Raw genomic sequence first — 16,481 nt, 5'->3', positions numbered from 1 at the left:
GACCAAACAAAATTGCTTGTTTAACAATTTTAACCAAAATAATTGTCGTAAAAGAGCTTACAGGAAAAATAAAGAGAGAACACCATGAAAACAATTCACAAGAAATATAGATCTCTAAACCAACATTCACCGTAATTTTCATCAGCTAAAATTTTCAAATCTTTTTTCCTTTTCTTTGATCTTCCTCTGGTTTGTTTTCTTGACAAATGGCGTAAATAAAAAACAAAAAACAACACAGATCTCATGTTACATGAGTCTGAGTTCGTACTCACCAGCCATAGTTATATATCTCACCCACGGAAGAGCTTGGTACCCACTCTTCTCAATGATCTTCAGATACCGAACCTGCATTAACACACGCATTAGGATTCTTCAATTTCAAGGTTTCAGATAACAAGTACAGAAACATAGAAAATTCCCAAGATAGACTAACCTGTATTCCTGAAACAGTGAAGTAAGGGATCTCGAATTTGACACGGATAGGAGCTTTTCTCTCAGGTGTGGCTTCCTCTGCGGTTATACTTGGAAGATGGAACTCTGCTCTCAACATATACTCCTACATTGTTTCAAAACTTAAAGTCAAGACACTCAACATTATATGGTCAGTTCTTACGTTTAAAAACTATTTAAAAGTTATAAGCACTTACCTTGTTCCCAGGGAAAGATTTGATTTTCCAAACCAGAGCATCTTTTTCGGGAGCATATGCGGCAGACCCTAGAGATGTTCTTACGGTGGGGTTGGATGCATCAGTTGGTACAGGCAACTCGATCTCAACATTCGTTGCAGTGCTGTAGAAAATTAACGTTTTATCACTTTATGGTAAAAACATGGAGTAGATATCAAGCAAAGTCAGACAAGGATTAGTAGTTACCTTCTTTCCTTGAACTGGCTTCTAGCTTTAACTAGCATCTCAACACGACTTCTGGAATGCCTCTCTATCTGAGCTTCGACCCATATAAGAGGCTTGACCTGAACAAGTATAATGTAAAAAAGAAAGAAAATTTCATGAGATTTTTAATTGTTTAAGAAGGAAGAAAAAGCCATCCATGCAATATTCCACATTTCAAACCTGGGTACTGAGTCTATACGTCATTAAATCAAAAGCCCCATCAGGTGGTATGAAAGATATCGTCCTATCGTTCTCAAAACGGGCCAATCGAACACACCTGCATTTGTCAAGACACATGTAGAACTCAAGTATTGTAAAACAGTGGTCTGGATAAGTGACTGTCAGAGAATGTTTGGAGTTAGCAAGAGGAAAGCGTACTGATGAAATTTGATGTCCTCCAAATCAATTGCTTTTCCTTTTGTTGCTCGTCCCTGTGCTTCCAACAGTACTCTATCATTCAGACCTAGCTTACACTCTGGCATTCCACTGTAATAACCATGGATTAAGAAGCAGAGAGTCAAAGAGGAGGGAAGTTTGATCTAACATTAGAAGAACACTAGAAAACACACCTCAAATAGGTTCGCATCTTCAATGCTCCAACGACATCAGACCTCACGATTTGCCCATTACTGTTCACAAGGATATTTACACTCTCTATTACGTCCAAGAAAACCTGGGAAACAAAACAGCCGTTTGTAAACATTTGGAGACCTAAACGATATAAAAATAAACCATTCCCTTCTAAACAAAAGCATCTACTTCGTTTTTCTTAAACTGTAACCCCTCGCTCCTCCATGAAACAGCGTTAGTAACAGCCATTGGAGGTCTCTGTGTAACTTCCATTCTATAAGCATCAGTCTTGATGAACTCGCTAAGGATCCTTGCTTCGGTATACTGAGGGTAACCGAAGTCCATCATCTCGTCAAGTAACTCATACTGCCACCAACACAAACCAACTTCAGCATCTAATATTCATCAAGAGCAGAAGGTAGAAGCATTAACATACCACAACCACAAAGTTATCCCTCAATGATTCTTCCTCCAACTCCTCAAAGTAATGCTTGAACACCTACAATCAGTATAAGAAACAGGTAAATGATCGGTGTCATTTCAAAAAGTTCTGCTCTTTTTGTTAGGGAAGCTTACATCGACAACGCGATGCAAGAAGGAGATAAGACTCGCAGCGTTACAGTTCTGCCTGGAGGCAATCATGAGGTAAATGTTACTATGCTGTACAAACATGTAGGTCACACCATTATCGTAAGCCACCGGATCATTAGACTGTGAATCTCCCTGAAAGATTAGCCAATAACATTAACAAAACCACCAAGGAGAATCGCAATGTATTAATGCTGATCAAACTCTAATCTAATATCAATCGTATAACAACTGATCAAATTCTAATCTAATATCAATCGTATAACAACTGATCAAGCTTTGCTAATTCGTTCCAAATGTTTATTCACGAGAATCTCATAAGAAACGTCTAGAAATCAGAGATGTGAATACAAATCCACCAAATCGCACATCTAGAGATCAAAGATGGGAAGAGTAATCGTAGAGGAACCTCTTTCTCGATGAGTTTGGTGAAGAAACGCTCGGCTTGAGCGGCGGTGACATCGCCACGGTAATCGCGCCACACGAGGACGCGGCCCTTGATATCGAGCAGAAACAGCGCGGAGGCCGCCCCTGCCATGGTTTTCTCTAGGGATTGCGATATCAGATCCGATCAAACAGAAGAAGTTAATCCACGAGATCTGATGAATTTTATGTAAGGAGCAACGTCAAAGAGAAGAATGAGCTGAGATCATCCGTTAGAGCTTTACTCTGGATTGCCCCAGTAACTCCTATGTTCATTCTATTTTATCCCACCAATTAAAAACAATATAATTTTTAATATATTTTAATCAGAAACGTGGTGAAAATCGAAATTGCCCTTAATGAAACTAAGTATTTACAGGATCCAACCTAAACTATTTGACTCGACCCACTATTAGTCGGATCCCTAACCAGATCCGCGCGTTCTTTTCTTTTTTCTCTTCCTTTGTCGTCTCTCACTCTCTTCTAAACCTTCTAAACCTGAAAATTGAAAAAAAATCCTAGAACCGACGAAAACGATGAAGCTCACCGCATCGACTGCTTCCTTCACTGTTTCTTCTCTGATTTTCCCTTAGTCCCTCGTGCCCTTCCTTGTTAGATTTCATCATTTCCCCAAATCAGTCTGTAACCCTAGATTTGACGAAATCAATTGAAAAAATTGATCGAATCAACTGCTCCTGCGGCGTATTCTATTCTCCCGCTCCTTCTGTCGGCGACGCAATCGACGGAACCCTAGACTTCATCTCCCATCTCCTGTTTTCGTTCTCGTCTCTTCCGTGTAAAAGGTATGTTCTCTCTCAAATTTTTGATTGATTTTGTTGTGGGTTTGGGTTTGAAAGTCCGTTTGAAAGTATTGTGGTTGAAAATCGGTTAGGTTCAGATTTTTTTCAGAATGAGGATTACAGAGACTGAAACTTGGACACGTTTGGTTTTGAGGTTATAGAGATTGAAAGTTTGGTTTCAGATTTGAGATAAGTCTAGTGATTATTGAAGACTAACTGTTTTGGTGATAGAGTGTCCTAGACTGTTTGATATGTGAAACCGAGTTGAGTGATTGATTAATTGTGATGTAGTGATCGAATTGATTGGTTGGAGTTTTATTATTGAATGAATGATTTAGGGTTTTGAGATCAGACAGCTATAAGAATCAATGATTTATTTTGTAGATATTTCATTGAATGGGTTTGTTAGCGTTGGTGGTTATTGAACGTTTATTGTGTATGTATATATTCAGGGGATCAAGATATTGAGAGGCTATAGATAATGGCAGGCCGAGGTCGAGGGAGAAAAAAATCTCAGCAGAAAAAGTCCACAAAAAGAAACAGTGCTCCTGTAGAAGAGCAGCATGTAGAAGAACTTTCAACAGAGAATGATAGTGATGATCTGTCAGCACACGGAATTGAGTCTGATAATCAGGGAACCGATAATCAGTCTGCATCATCTCAGGTAAATTATTTCCAAATGCTAATAAACAGACTAGTAAGGAACAAATGCTAATGTAATTTTTATTTGGTTTACAGGAGTGCCAACCACTGCCACCTGATGAGCTATGTTTCAAGAACACCGAGTTCACCCAGACGTGTAAGATACAGAGCAAGTGTTATGTGACCGAGACGGTGAAGTTTCTGAAGAAGGCTAGGTTTAAGCCTGAGCTCCAGTGGTTTGAAAACCACCCTCAGTTTTGCCATTTTTTCCACATGCCCGATGAACCAAACTTGAAGCTGCAGGGTATGTGGATGCTTCTACTGCGCACTGTTCCTTTACATGAGTCAGAGGACACATCTTGGTTTGCTGTTAATGGAGTGCCCATTCGGTATTCAATGAGAGAGCATGCTCTCATCTCGGGATTGGACTGCCATGACTACCCGGCTAAGTATAAGAAGATTGGAAGCTTTGCGTTTGTAGACAGGCATTTCAAATCACATAAGGAGATCACTATGCTATCTGTGAGAGAGAAGTTGTTGAGTATGAGTGCGTGTGGGGATCGGCTCAAAATGGCAGTGCTTTACTTCTTAGGCACGATTATCAGAGGGAAGGGAAGGTATAATGCCCCGTTCGACCCTTTCATATTAAGAATCGTCAACGATGTGGAGGTTTGTAAAACCTTTCCTTGGGGTCGGTTGACGTTTGAAGATGCTCTCCGGTCCATCACTCGCGTGATGAAGCATCTGAAAGGGAAACCTAAGAATAATGTCAACTTTCCCGGGTTCATAATTCCTTTGGAGGTAAATTTGATTTATCCTTATGATTTTTCTTTTTTTCGAGTGTATTTTTTTTTCTTATGATTTTTTTTTTCTTTTGACAATCAGATTCTGGCATTTGAGTGTATCCCAGCTCTGAAAGCACGATTTAGAGAAGGTGTAGAAGGCTGTATGAGTAAGTGTCCGAGGATGTGTAAAAAGCGGTTCCAAAGTAACAGCATGAAGGGCTATCCTCTTGAGGATTTGTACGACACACTTGGAGAAATTAAGGTATGTGTTACGTGTTGTTTTGTTTTTATTAAGTGAGTGGAATACAATGTGTTTGATATATTGTTTGGTATAAATTTTCAGGTTATTGAAAGTGTTCTTGTTCCTACTGTTGATGAGGAACCTCTCATGGCACGCTTAATGGATGGGGAGCCAGACTATGAAAATGAAGAAGGCGTGAGTAATTTGTGGAGCACGTGGTTGACTGTTAAGGAGAAGCCTATCTTTTGGCAAGAACTCTATGAGTTAGATGTGGCTGCAAGGGAGTTTCCTCAGAAGAAAGACAAAAGGAAAGTGCATGAAGAAGCATCCTCCTCTAATACAAGTTTGGAGGACGTTTTGAAAGGGTTTGAAGAGAGGTTGATGACAAGTTTGAGTGAAGTGAATGGGAAGGTGGAAAAAATGAACAAGAGGCTTGGGAAGATTGAACGTTGCCAAGTTGTTTTAAAAAAGAGGTGTAAAAGGATGAAGGCAATGGAGAAGAAGCTTGAGAAGATTGAAGATTGCCAATATTATTTAAAAAAGAAGGCCAAGAAGGTGGAGAAAGAAATGAAGGAAATGAAAGAGAAGGAGGAAGATAAGGAGAACAATGACGGTTTCGACTATCAAGGCATGGATTATGTCTGGGATGGACAGCGGAATGACAGCAATGGAGCGGACGCAACAACCAAAGAACCCGAAGATGCAGATATGGTTGAAAATACAGAGGTGGTAGAAGAGAGTGAGGAAGAGAGTGAAGAAGAGGCTCAGAAGGAATCTGATGAGGTTGAGATGAATGAAGCCAATGAGATTGAAGAAGAGGTTGAAACAGAGGCTCGGGTTGAAGTTGAAACAGAGGCTCGGGTTGAAGTTGAAACAGAGGCTCGGGTTGAAGCTGAAACAGAGGCTCGGGTTGAAGCTGAAACCGAGAAAACTCCTACACCACCACGTGGTAGGACTAAGGCAGCAGCCGCGAGGAGACAAATCCTAACAACACCAGAAAAGTTGTTCGGAAAGGCTGAAAAAATGGTGGAGGAAGAGGTGAAAGAACCTGAGGAAGAGGGTGAAAAAATGGTGGAGGAAGAGGTGGAAGAACCTGAGGAAGAGGGTGAAAAAATGGTGGAAGAAGAAGTGTTAGAGCCTGAGGAAGAGACTGGAAAAATGATGGAGGAAGAGGTGGAAGAATCTGAGGAAGAGGCTGTAAAAATGGTGGAGGAAGAGGTGGTAGAGCCTGAGGAAGAGGCTGGAAGAATGGTGGAGGAAGAGGTGGTAGAGCCTGAGGAAGAGGCTGGAAAAATGGTGGAGGAAGAGGTGGTAGAGACTGAAAAATATACTGAGGAAGAAAAGCAAGAGTGGTACATGGTTGTCTACGAAGGCAGTACTTGTGAAACGAAGGAAGCTGACAAGGGAGCAGCCAAGCCTTCTGGTTCTGGGGTCAAGCATAGGCCAAAACAAATGGCATTGAGGAAGCACGCTACTAAGCAGGCTCCTAAGCCGAGGGGTAGACCGAGAAAGGATACTGAACCAAAGAAGTTCACAACGCCAGAACAGACAAAAAGGATACGTTCACGTTCACAGTGGGTTTCCACTCCTTTCACTGAAGCTAACACTGATGAGATTGAAGGGCGCAAGAAGAAGCCTAGAACAAAGGCGTAGAAGACAAGAAGCTTAACATATTTTGGGTGTTTAGTATTTATCTCGGATTTGTTGTGAACTTATGTAAGAAGTTATGTTTTGTTGCTTGTTGGTCTGTAAAACTTGAATGATATCTCTTATGTAGGATGTTCTGTGTTGTGTGATTGTCTTGCAGCAGGTTTGGCCCAATTGAGGACAAAATGATCTAAGTCTTAAGAAAGCACATTTGTACTACTAGGTTTATTATGTATTACTAAGACAAACAAAATTTGTCAACAATAAGAAAAAAAAAATATAAGAAACAAAATGGCACATGTCTAAAACGTGTAAAATATAAAAAAAAAAATAGCACATGTCTAAAACGTGTAAATATAATATTAAACAAAACATGTTTGAATACTCTTAGTAGTACTCAAGGAAGTAGTAATATTTCATTCTTCATAGTAATATTTTTGTAAAAAAGAACATTTTTAAGTAATACAACCTGAAGAAATTAAATTTATTAGTAATACAAATATATTTAGACAATTTTAGATTATATATAACACATTGGCATAATTTTTTTAAATAAAATGCGTATTTTCGGAATTTCATCCCATTATGGCCTTCACATCAAGACATTAGTATAGAAGTAGAAGGATGTTTTCTATAGAAATGAGAGGTTTTCAACTAATTTCAGAATTTAAGAGTATTCTATGTCTAATTTGGCAAATAAACACAAATATGACCATATAATCTCGTAATATATGAGATATTTTTTCTAAAAATAAATAATAAGACAAAAACAAAAGTTCTTTGAAACATGCATACTACATAGTAATTCAAAGTAGTTCAAAGTAGTTCAAGGTAGTCCAAAGTAGTACCTAGTAGTCCATATTACACATAGTAGTTCACAGTAGTACCGAGTAGTCCATATTACACATAGTAGTTCACAGTAGTACCGAGTAGTGCAGTGTTACCTAGTACAAGAGTTCCATGTTACTCAGTGGGGGAAGAAGTACTTCCACATTCAAAATACTCATGCAAACGTCCGCCTCTCCTTCCCCTGCCCCTGCCTCTTCCCCTTCCGCGTCCTCTTCTTCGTCCACGAGATTCTCCGGCTGATGGAAACCTTTGCTTTTGAGTGGGTCCTTTCTTTTTTTCGTATACCGGGGGAAGAACTTTAAGTGCTCGAATCTCATCAGGTATGACCCATTCAGACATATGAGGAACTGGATAAATCGTCCTACAGTATGCCAATGCCCACAACTCCACCAAATAGTATTTTGAACAAAACTCTTGTAGATGAAGATCTCTTCCTACGCTCAAGAACTTGGCAGCAGCAGCAGCATGAACACATGGGATTTTGTCTAGATCAAAACACCTGCAGGTGCACATTTTTCTTGCCAAATCAACCGTATAAATCTTTCCGTCACTACCATTGACATTGTACTCAAGGTGGAAGCTGTTTATCTCAACAACATCTAAACACCTCGCTTCCAAACATCTTTTTGACAACTCCTTTTCCACTGTTGGCACAAGCTTCTTTGTGACTGGTATTTCAGCTGCCTTCTTCCTATGTTTGTTAAACCATTCAGTCATTTTCTTGATGATAACATCAATCATCGGTAGCATGAAGAATTTCCTCGCTTCCCGAAGAACACCATTAATGGATTCTGCTGCATTAGTTGTGTTAACATTGTATCTGTCTCCTTCAAAGTAACATCTTGCCCATTTTCTCACTTCAACACTTTTCTCCAGATACGCCGCAGCAGAAGGATACCTTCTGGAAAAGGCATCGTAGAGATCATCGAACTCAGCCACTGTATAAGCATGTGCACACTCTGTAAACTTGCTTGCGCAAGCGTCTCTGTTGTTGAAAACATGTCCTTTGACATTTTGAGACAAATGCCAGATACAATACCCATGTGCAGCCATTGGGAACACCTCACGTATTGACTTGATCAAGCTCGCATTTCTATCCGAAAGAAACACCAATTCGCCTTCATCTGCTATCACTGACCTCAACTTATTCATAAACCACATCCAGCTTTCGTCTTTCTCACCATCAACTACACCAAATGCGATAGGGTAGTGGTGACGATCCGGATCTTGAGCCGTCGCAACAAGCAGAACTCCACCATAAACATGCTTTAGATGTGTTCCATCCACAATGATAACTTTCCTCATCGCTGCGAATCCTTCTATGGAAGCTCCAAATGCGAAAAATAGATACTTAAATCTTTTTGCCGCATCCACTTCAACATAACTTACTGAGTCAGGATTCTTCAACTTAAGCATGTACATGTAGGAGTGTATCATAGAAAAACTCTCTTCCGGAGTACCTCGGACTTCATTAGCAGCCATCCTTTTTCCTCTCCATGCTGTGGCATACGACACATCAACACCAACCTTGTGGGTAACCATACTGATCAGATCAGCTGGTGTTGGTGTGTCATATCTACCGGGATATTCTTCACTCAAAACAGATGCGACAACATGTGGTGTGCCTCTTCTTCTGTTTCTAAGGGTACTTGTAGTTACTACTGAGCATGTATGAGACTTGTTGTAAGTTCTAACCGTCCAAAGATCTGAATTCTTAAGCTTTACTACACGCAAATACCACTTGCAACCTTCTTTGGCTCCTCGACATTTTGCCACAAATCTCACAGTATCGGACTTCAATGTTTCATACTCAAAACCATTCTTATGCGCACCCCTCTGAACTAGAACTTGCATGGCTACCTTAGTTCTGAATTCTTGACCCTTAACCAAATCGAGACCATCATCCCATTCTTCTTCTACTGCAGTCGTGGCTTCAACTCCTCCTCTTGCAGCTGCAACTCCGGCTCTTGCAGCTTCAACTTCCGCTCTTGCAGCTTCAACTTCCTCTCCTCCAGCTTCTTCTTCCACTCTTACTTCTGTTCCTTCATACCCATGCTCTAAATTCTCATGCATCTCAATGTCTTCATGTTGTTCGGGTGTGTAAAGCGCGACCACACCATCCATCTCATGATCCTGATCAGTTCCATCTTGCTCAGTGTCATCTTCCTCGGTCCCATCAGAAAGACCAACATAACTATCATCAGTTTCATCATCATCTTCATCAGAAAGACCAACATAGCTATCATCAGTCTCATCATCATCTCCTAAAAGTGACATACCACCATATGTATCATCCATGTCGCTGCTGATCTCCACATGTAAAACACTTCTACATTTATCATGATTTACTTGCATGAGATAACCCAAAACGTCTTCATCACACCAAATATATGATGGCTTGTTCGAATACAATACCATTGGAAAGTAACTAATCTTCACCATCCCATCTCCATTTGCCTTAATCTTTCTGCATATACTTTCAACCAATTCAGAATACGTAATCTCTTCCACAGCTGTCTTCATCACTAGAGTGTGAATTTCATCTTCTCCCGAGATCCATCTTCTCTCACCCCCATCTTTGATGTAACTTCCTCCGTAATCAAAACATATGATTGTAATAGGTGAGGCCATAGATTTCCTGAAACAAAAATTATGATGAGTTAACCGTTTAAAGAATTTAAGTTGTCCAAGATCTTTGGTACATACTCTATTTAGTAATACAAGTAATACAAGTAATACATATTGTAGCTTAGTAGTACTAGTAATTCCAGTATTTTCTATAAATTTTCATTTTTGTTGATTTAAACCTTTTAACAAACCCAGGGGGTATTATACAACCCACAATATCATCTACCAATATTTTAATGTATTATTTTGGTTTAAAACAGTGAAAAATAAGTAGAAATATACAAAATAGTCCTGAAAAAAACATCATTTTCATACCAATATACCTAAAACTTTAATCTTTCATCAGTTTAAGTATGTTTAATCAACAAATAACATGTTACAAAACCCACATTATCGTCTAACAACATTTTTATGTTTTTTCCTATCAAACTCGTGTTAAAAGAATCGTGTTAAAAGAAGAGAACCTTCTCCAAGTTTTATTTTCAAAACCTTTGAAAACTTTTAAGATTTTTACAGCTAAGTTTTTATTTTTTTCGTTACCCATAACACATAGAACATAAGTAGTATATTAGTATGAAAATTTCGTGAAAAAATCGTACCAATTTTCGTCAAAATAACCTCCAAAATACGCCAATGGAGCTTGAAAGAGAAGAAGAAATCGCAGGTGGTTGGAAAAAAGGGAGCAGGATCTGAAAAAAGGGAACAGATGGACACCTGTGCGAAGGAGAGAGGTAGATGGAGTGTGGGGTCGCCTGTTAGGTGTCCATTAATTATGGACTTTATGTGGGAGGATGAGGGGTCCGCTTTCTATTTTTAAAATTAGAAAGTAAGTTGTGGGGTCCGTGTTTTATTTTTAAAATTAGAAAGTAAGGTGTGGGGTCAGCAAGAAATAGATAATAATATAATAGCTGAGGGTAATAAAGAGAAGGGAAATATGGTAGGGTAGTTAGAAAAGAAGTGGGGTATTGAGAATACAAAATTTCCAACTGGGTCAATATAGATTACTTTCCCATCCGTTAGCAGCTCGATAAAAGGGCTTTTTATTCACGATCTGACGATTATTTACTGCTCCTGGGTCGTGGATTCATAATAGCAAGAGAGAGAGAGACGACGACGACACACAACATTAAAATAAAGTAATAAACTGATTAATTTACTCCATCGAAACGGCGTCGTGTTTAGCAGAGTTGGTAAAGTACTTTATCATCTTCTTTGATCATCTCAATAGTTTAATCCCGCATTCTAACTTCTGTAAACTGATCTTTGGCAATGGTAATTGAGATCATTGACATGTAATCAAGATACTAAAGACATTTCACATAGTATATATCACAGCTTCCAATATTTCCTTACATTGGTGATATAAGAGAACAAATACAAATGCAATTGAAGTGACTGAATAAATCTTCTGTACATGTTTCAAAACCTTTTTTTTCTTTTTCTTTTGACAAACAATCAAACTCACACCCAAAAACTCACGCTTTGACTCGGCACAAATCCTTTTATATTCAGTTCCATTGATTTGATCTTGAGGTAAGATAAAAGCAACAAGCCAGTTTCCTTACGACCTGAGATGTATGTTTCATGTTCCTTTTTGGGAGGTAGTCTTAGACTTGAGTGCTAAGCTACTTATATCATCGTCTCCTTCGAGATCACTGAAAGAAACATCGTCCTCATTCCCTGTGAACATTGGAGCCCAATCATGAGCATCATCTTCCTCTTCCGGCCAATCATCATCATCATCTTCATCTTCATTGGGTGTCGCGCTTATGGTTGCGCTCTTTTGAATTGGTTTTTCCTCGATAACAGCTTTATCAATGAACTCCGCATTCTCAGAACCAGACCCGCGATCTGTTGTTTCGAAATCGCGATACATGATTGAAGGAGGTTCAAAGGCATATATTCTTGGAGACAAAAACTCAGGAGGAGCATGGTTGTAGTAACTCGAAGTTGATGGTGTAACCTCCTCCTCCTTAAGAATATCTCCATAACCTGTTTTTGTGGAACTGTTTTGACTCTGAAGCTCTTTCATCCACAATGCTCTTGCTTCCATAACCTGTAAACAAAACAGAAAAGAGTTATATTGAGTGCCAACAACAACAATCATGATTCTGTGAGTGGTTTACCTGTGGCGAAGACAAAAGCTCAGCATCGTGTTTATTGAGCCGTGAAAGGAGAAGAACGAAATAGACTTTCCAGAAGTAACCAACAGTCATATGGCAGGGACAGAGTTCTATTCTTAATGCAGCTAACCTTGGAGCAAGACGTTCTATAGCTAAAGCATGACCTCTTTGTGCATCAGACATTTCCAAATCTACAAGAAGAAGACACAACACCATATTTGATATTGACATTTCAAAAACTTTGATAGGCATATAAGTCAAATCCATGAAGACACTAAGAATCTTTTTTATCAAGTCCAAAATTGAGCGAGTGTAGGTTATAGGTTATACCATCAAGATCTTCGTCGGGGTCGAGAGGGAAGTCTAACCAAGTTTCTGGATGCATTGCTATGTTCCTCGCAAATGCTAGCACTTCGTCCGTAAGAGCCACCGCATCCATCTCTTCTTCCTCTTCCTCCTCCTCTTCTTCATCCGTTTCCTCTTCTTCTTCTTCCTCCTCCGGATCATCGCGTAAATCTTCTAACCTTTTATCTTCCATAGTACCCGAACCCCAGCTCTTAGCTCTAATCTCTGTCTCTCGCGTTTCATTCGTATCATCTCCGACACGCGATTCAGGCCGATCTGAAGAAGACGGCGGTTGATTCAGCCTGGGATCGAAAGACGAGGATTGATCCAGCCTGGGATCGGAAGACGACGATCGATTCAGCCTGGGATCGGGAGACGACGATTGATTCAACTCGGGATCTGAAAAACGCGATTGGCTCAACCTGGGATTCGACAGATCGGAGGAAGATCTCTCCGGTAACGGAGCGAGAAAGTTAGCGACGCCTCGAAATTTACGCGTGAGGGTATGGCTGAGTTCCGACAGGTCGTCTTTCACGCCGCGCGCTTGAGCCTCCTCTTCCGGTGACATCGGAGGCAAACGATCGGCGTTTCTCTCGGGGACGTGTCTCTCCGTTGGAGTTTTGGGGTTGTTCTCGTCGTCGTCGTCGTCGGCTTCATCGTCTCCGATGCCATCGTATAAGCTTTCGAGGAAATTCGAAAACATTATGATTGAGTTCTTTTTTTCGCTTTTTTGGTCGTATTCATTGATTGACCTATTGATATTTGAATACTACTCGCGTTGAGTCCAAATTAAACATACTGTACAATATTCTTTTATCTTTTGCCCAACAAATCTCATACAAATTAAATATTATACAGCTGTAATTTAAGTTTAAATTCTACACTCTGGAACCAGATTACCACAAAAAGAAATTCGATTATTTTTCTCTCGCCATCTGGAACCGGTTTAACATCCATAAACTTTAACCACACTTTTAATTTTTATTTTCTGTTAGAAGTTTTATTTAAAATGAAATTTCATATTCATAAAATTAAATTATGGCAAAGGAAAATGTTATAATATGGTATTCAAATTTGATAACAAGGAAAATGAAATGAAATTTGATAGAAGTAAGAAAAATTTTAGGGGTGTGCATTTGATATTCAGAAATGTCATAGTGTTCTCATTCACAAGTAGAAAGAAAATCAACAATGTTTAAAATGTGTGTAAGATTAAACCATATATGTTGCATGAAACAAAGTACTGGATTTGGAATAGTATATTGAGATGGTGTATATATGAGATGAGATGAAACTCAGAGAATCCAGTTACCTCCTATTTCTTCCATAATTCTCTCAACTTTCTGCAGCATATCTGGATAATGAGGAAACAGCTTGTTACATATATAGATTGTAGAGTTTTGAAATATATTAAGTGAAGTTGAAGCTCAAATGTATGTGTGTAAGTATTGGAGAGAAGAACAAACCTTGAAATGAAGAATCTTCCATGTGCTTCTGTCAAAACAAAAAGGTTGGAATCCCAAAAAACCAAAAGAAATCATTAGAACTGTGTTGCTGTGTAGAAAGAGAGTTTCTTGAAAGAAATAAAAACTCGACTTGTTATGCTATTACCAGTATCTGTGACTTGAGATCAGGATCCTGCTTTACAGTTGTTTGGCCTGCATCTATAGCCGGTTTCATGGGAAGAAAACTTGTTAATGAAATGTATGAAAGAAGCTATATATATCTTAAAGTAGAACAAGCAAGATCAATTGTGGAGATTACCTAGAGAGGAGTTGGGGAAGCAGCCAGAGAGTAAGGTGGTGAAACTCGGAGGGAGGTTAATGAAAGGATCGATAGGGATTTGACTAAGGGTGGATTGTGGTGGGTATAAGGTTTGTCCAGCTTGATACTCGAGCCTTGTTTGCATTTCAGGGACATAGCTACCAATATGTTTAACCATGTTTGGCTCCTCCACAGTGGCGATTTGTGGTGCATAGAAGGTGTGACAAGTTTGATACTCAAGCCTTGGTTGCATTTCAGGAACATAGCTACCAAGATGCTTAACCATGGTTGGCTGTTCTACAGTGGCGCACTGTGGTGGGTACAAGGTTTGACCAGATTGATACTCAAGCCTTGGTTGCATTTCAGGAACATAGCTACCAAGATGTTTAACCATGTTTGGCTCCCCCACAATGGCGGATTCTCGTGGGTATAAGGATTGTTGACACTCGAGCCTTGGTAGCATTTCAGGAACATAACTATCAGGAGGTTTAAATATACAATTAGGCTTTTCCTCAGTGGCTGTGCTTACCATATCTAAAGGCTACAACACTTGTACAAATTCAACACAGTAATGTGATCTAACCTGGGGATAATCTCGTTTCCAGGGTTGTAATCTGACTGGAAACTAGTATCGCGCTCAGGTTCCTGGATCCCAGCTTCCTCAAAGCCCTTGAGTTTCTCCTGCAAACAGGACAACAAACACAGGAATCATTGGCTATAATTCGAAGAAAATCAGCTTATAAACTGAAGTCAGGGTAAATGAGACATCATCTCTATCTAAATCAACATGAATAAAGCAACTCTTTGCAGCTAATGGCTAACCTTAAGCGCTGCTACAAAGGTCACAGCTGCATCACATGTGGAGAATCTTAAAGCGAACTTTTGGATCTGGAGAAGAAGATCAACAATCACAGTAAACAATAGGCTTTCAATCACACAGCTGGAGTATATCTAACTCGTGAACAACTATCAAATTCATCTTAGGTTTACTACACTATTAATCTTTCAAAAGAGAATCGAGTGTTAGGAGGTTGCCTCGTTTTCAGAATCCATGTAGCTAACGAGAATCGCTCGGCTGCCACGAGATGGGAACCCAGAAACGCACGTCATGTGAGGCCACGAGAAGTTCAGCTTCGAAATGTAGTGTTCTTCCTGTAGATAGAACCAATCAAACACCAGGGAAGTCAAATTACTCCATGAAACTACAATCAACCATGGATACATCCACATTCACGAAACCTAGTAAGCCTAAACCATCGCCAACACCGATCCAGGAGTCGCAACTAACAAATCCGATCAAAAACGAGAACAACATAGAGAGAGAGACGGAGAATTCAACTCACGAGGATTTTGCTGGCGAGTTCGACGGAGAGAATCGCATCGGATCCGTTTACTTCGTCCACCAGAGTGAGATACACCTTCGAGAAGGACGTCGACAGCCACGTCCCTATGGGGGACGAGCTCCGCTCTCTCTTCCCGAGAGGAACGAGTCCTGGATACGGAGATGGAGAAGAGGGAAACGGAATGAACCGAGCGAAGCTGATTAGCCATCGGGAAGTTTCTGACGCCTCCGCGTTTCCGCGGTGGACTGATGCAGTTAGGGATCCCGCCATCTTCCTTCCGATATTTCCTCCGATTTGAAATTTTCTTTTTTTCACCTTTTTTTTTTTTGCTTCTCTAATGAGTTGGAATTTGAAAAACGTAATGTACGAATAATATATTTCCAGCAGTCTATGGGCTCAGGTTATTAAAATTAAGCCCCAAAAAGCCCAATGCTTATTTCAATTTGTTTCTTATTTGAGTTTATATACAATTTTATACATGAATTTGTTTTTGATTTGTGTTTATATTCAATTTTATACATCTATATGATATTTTATTTTGGAACGAATTAATAATATTTTAAATATCTTTTTTCAATTTTTTCCAAAATCTATACTATTAAATCAGGATCTTATTGTTCTTTTTACATTAACATGTCTCTTTCTTTGCTAACATTGTATATTTTATTAAAGGCAATCAAATAATATTAATAACACATCTATATTATGTTATTTTTTTGGATCCAGCCCACATCAGATCTTTCTTGGGCCATTTGGACCGATTAAGAAATCATATTTAATTCTCACATTTTTTTTCCTTTGGGTCATTGAGTCCAAATTCAAATATATTTTTTTCAACTATTC

At 39.4% G+C, this 16,481-nt stretch overlaps 5 protein-coding genes across 9 annotated transcripts; 1 reads left to right on the top strand and 4 right to left on the bottom strand.

Moving 5' to 3' along the window:
- Positions 1-12: 12 nt before the first annotated feature.
- LOC103843257 (AP-1 complex subunit mu-2) lies at positions 13-11,311 on the bottom strand. 2 transcript variants are annotated; one of them, XM_033279152.1, is made up of 12 exons: positions 11,074-11,311; positions 2,458-2,698; positions 2,037-2,183; positions 1,897-1,959; positions 1,650-1,826; positions 1,460-1,563; positions 1,269-1,376; positions 1,071-1,167; positions 873-970; positions 648-789; positions 434-556; positions 13-345 (listed from the first exon to the last, which is right to left on the bottom strand). In XM_033279152.1, exons 2-12 carry the CDS (start codon positions 2,584-2,586, stop codon positions 247-249), a joined length of 1,287 nt encoding a protein of 428 aa, XP_033135043.1. In that variant the 5' UTR covers positions 2,587-2,698; positions 11,074-11,311; the 3' UTR covers positions 13-246. The 2 variants fall into 2 exon arrangements, with proteins under 2 accessions (XP_033135043.1, XP_018510513.2); XM_018654997.2 differs by having other exon boundaries at positions 2,458-2,708; positions 11,084-11,282.
- On the top strand, positions 2,715-6,906 carry LOC117127978 (uncharacterized protein At3g43530-like). Of its 2 annotated transcripts, XM_033279151.1 has the most exons (5): positions 2,715-3,274; positions 3,724-3,935; positions 4,010-4,714; positions 4,799-4,960; positions 5,042-6,906. In XM_033279151.1, exons 2-5 carry the CDS (start codon positions 3,753-3,755, stop codon positions 6,590-6,592), a joined length of 2,601 nt encoding a protein of 866 aa, XP_033135042.1. In that variant the 5' UTR covers positions 2,715-3,274; positions 3,724-3,752; the 3' UTR covers positions 6,593-6,906. The 2 variants fall into 2 exon arrangements, with proteins under 2 accessions (XP_033135042.1, XP_033135041.1); XM_033279150.1 differs by having other exon boundaries at positions 2,715-3,935.
- LOC103834326 (protein FAR1-RELATED SEQUENCE 5-like) lies at positions 6,629-11,067 on the bottom strand. The gene is made up of 2 exons (XM_009110400.2): positions 10,663-11,067; positions 6,629-10,073 (listed from the first exon to the last, which is right to left on the bottom strand). Exon 2 carries the CDS (start codon positions 10,064-10,066, stop codon positions 7,550-7,552), a length of 2,517 nt encoding a protein of 838 aa, XP_009108648.2. The 5' UTR covers positions 10,067-10,073; positions 10,663-11,067; the 3' UTR covers positions 6,629-7,549.
- A 54-nt stretch (positions 11,312-11,365) lies between the features above and the next one.
- On the bottom strand, positions 11,366-13,312 carry LOC103843256 (ESF1 homolog). Its single transcript, XM_009119958.3, has 3 exons — positions 12,517-13,312; positions 12,190-12,377; positions 11,366-12,119 (listed from the first exon to the last, which is right to left on the bottom strand). Exons 1-3 carry the CDS (start codon positions 13,232-13,234, stop codon positions 11,646-11,648), a joined length of 1,380 nt encoding a protein of 459 aa, XP_009118206.2. The 5' UTR covers positions 13,235-13,312; the 3' UTR covers positions 11,366-11,645.
- Positions 13,313-13,639: 327 nt separating this feature from the next.
- On the bottom strand, positions 13,640-16,413 carry LOC103843255 (protein POOR HOMOLOGOUS SYNAPSIS 1). 3 transcript variants are annotated; one of them, XM_033279153.1, is made up of 9 exons: positions 15,639-16,413; positions 15,331-15,447; positions 15,118-15,183; positions 14,879-14,976; positions 14,702-14,771; positions 14,296-14,656; positions 14,143-14,195; positions 13,998-14,025; positions 13,640-13,885 (listed from the first exon to the last, which is right to left on the bottom strand). In XM_033279153.1, exons 1-9 carry the CDS (start codon positions 15,906-15,908, stop codon positions 13,827-13,829), a joined length of 1,122 nt encoding a protein of 373 aa, XP_033135044.1. In that variant the 5' UTR covers positions 15,909-16,413; the 3' UTR covers positions 13,640-13,826. The 3 variants fall into 3 exon arrangements, with proteins under 3 accessions (XP_033135044.1, XP_018509768.1, XP_009118205.1); XM_018654252.2 differs by having other exon boundaries at positions 14,296-14,548; positions 15,639-16,402; XM_009119957.2 differs by having other exon boundaries at positions 14,296-14,771; positions 15,639-16,410.
- Positions 16,414-16,481: the final 68 nt, after the last annotated feature.

Source organism: Brassica rapa, chromosome A09, assembly GCF_000309985.2.
Source record: "Brassica rapa cultivar Chiifu-401-42 chromosome A09, CAAS_Brap_v3.01, whole genome shotgun sequence".
Lineage (NCBI taxonomy): Eukaryota > Viridiplantae > Streptophyta > Magnoliopsida > Brassicales > Brassicaceae > Brassica > Brassica rapa.
This window is presented reverse-complemented; position numbering and strand designations above follow the sequence as displayed.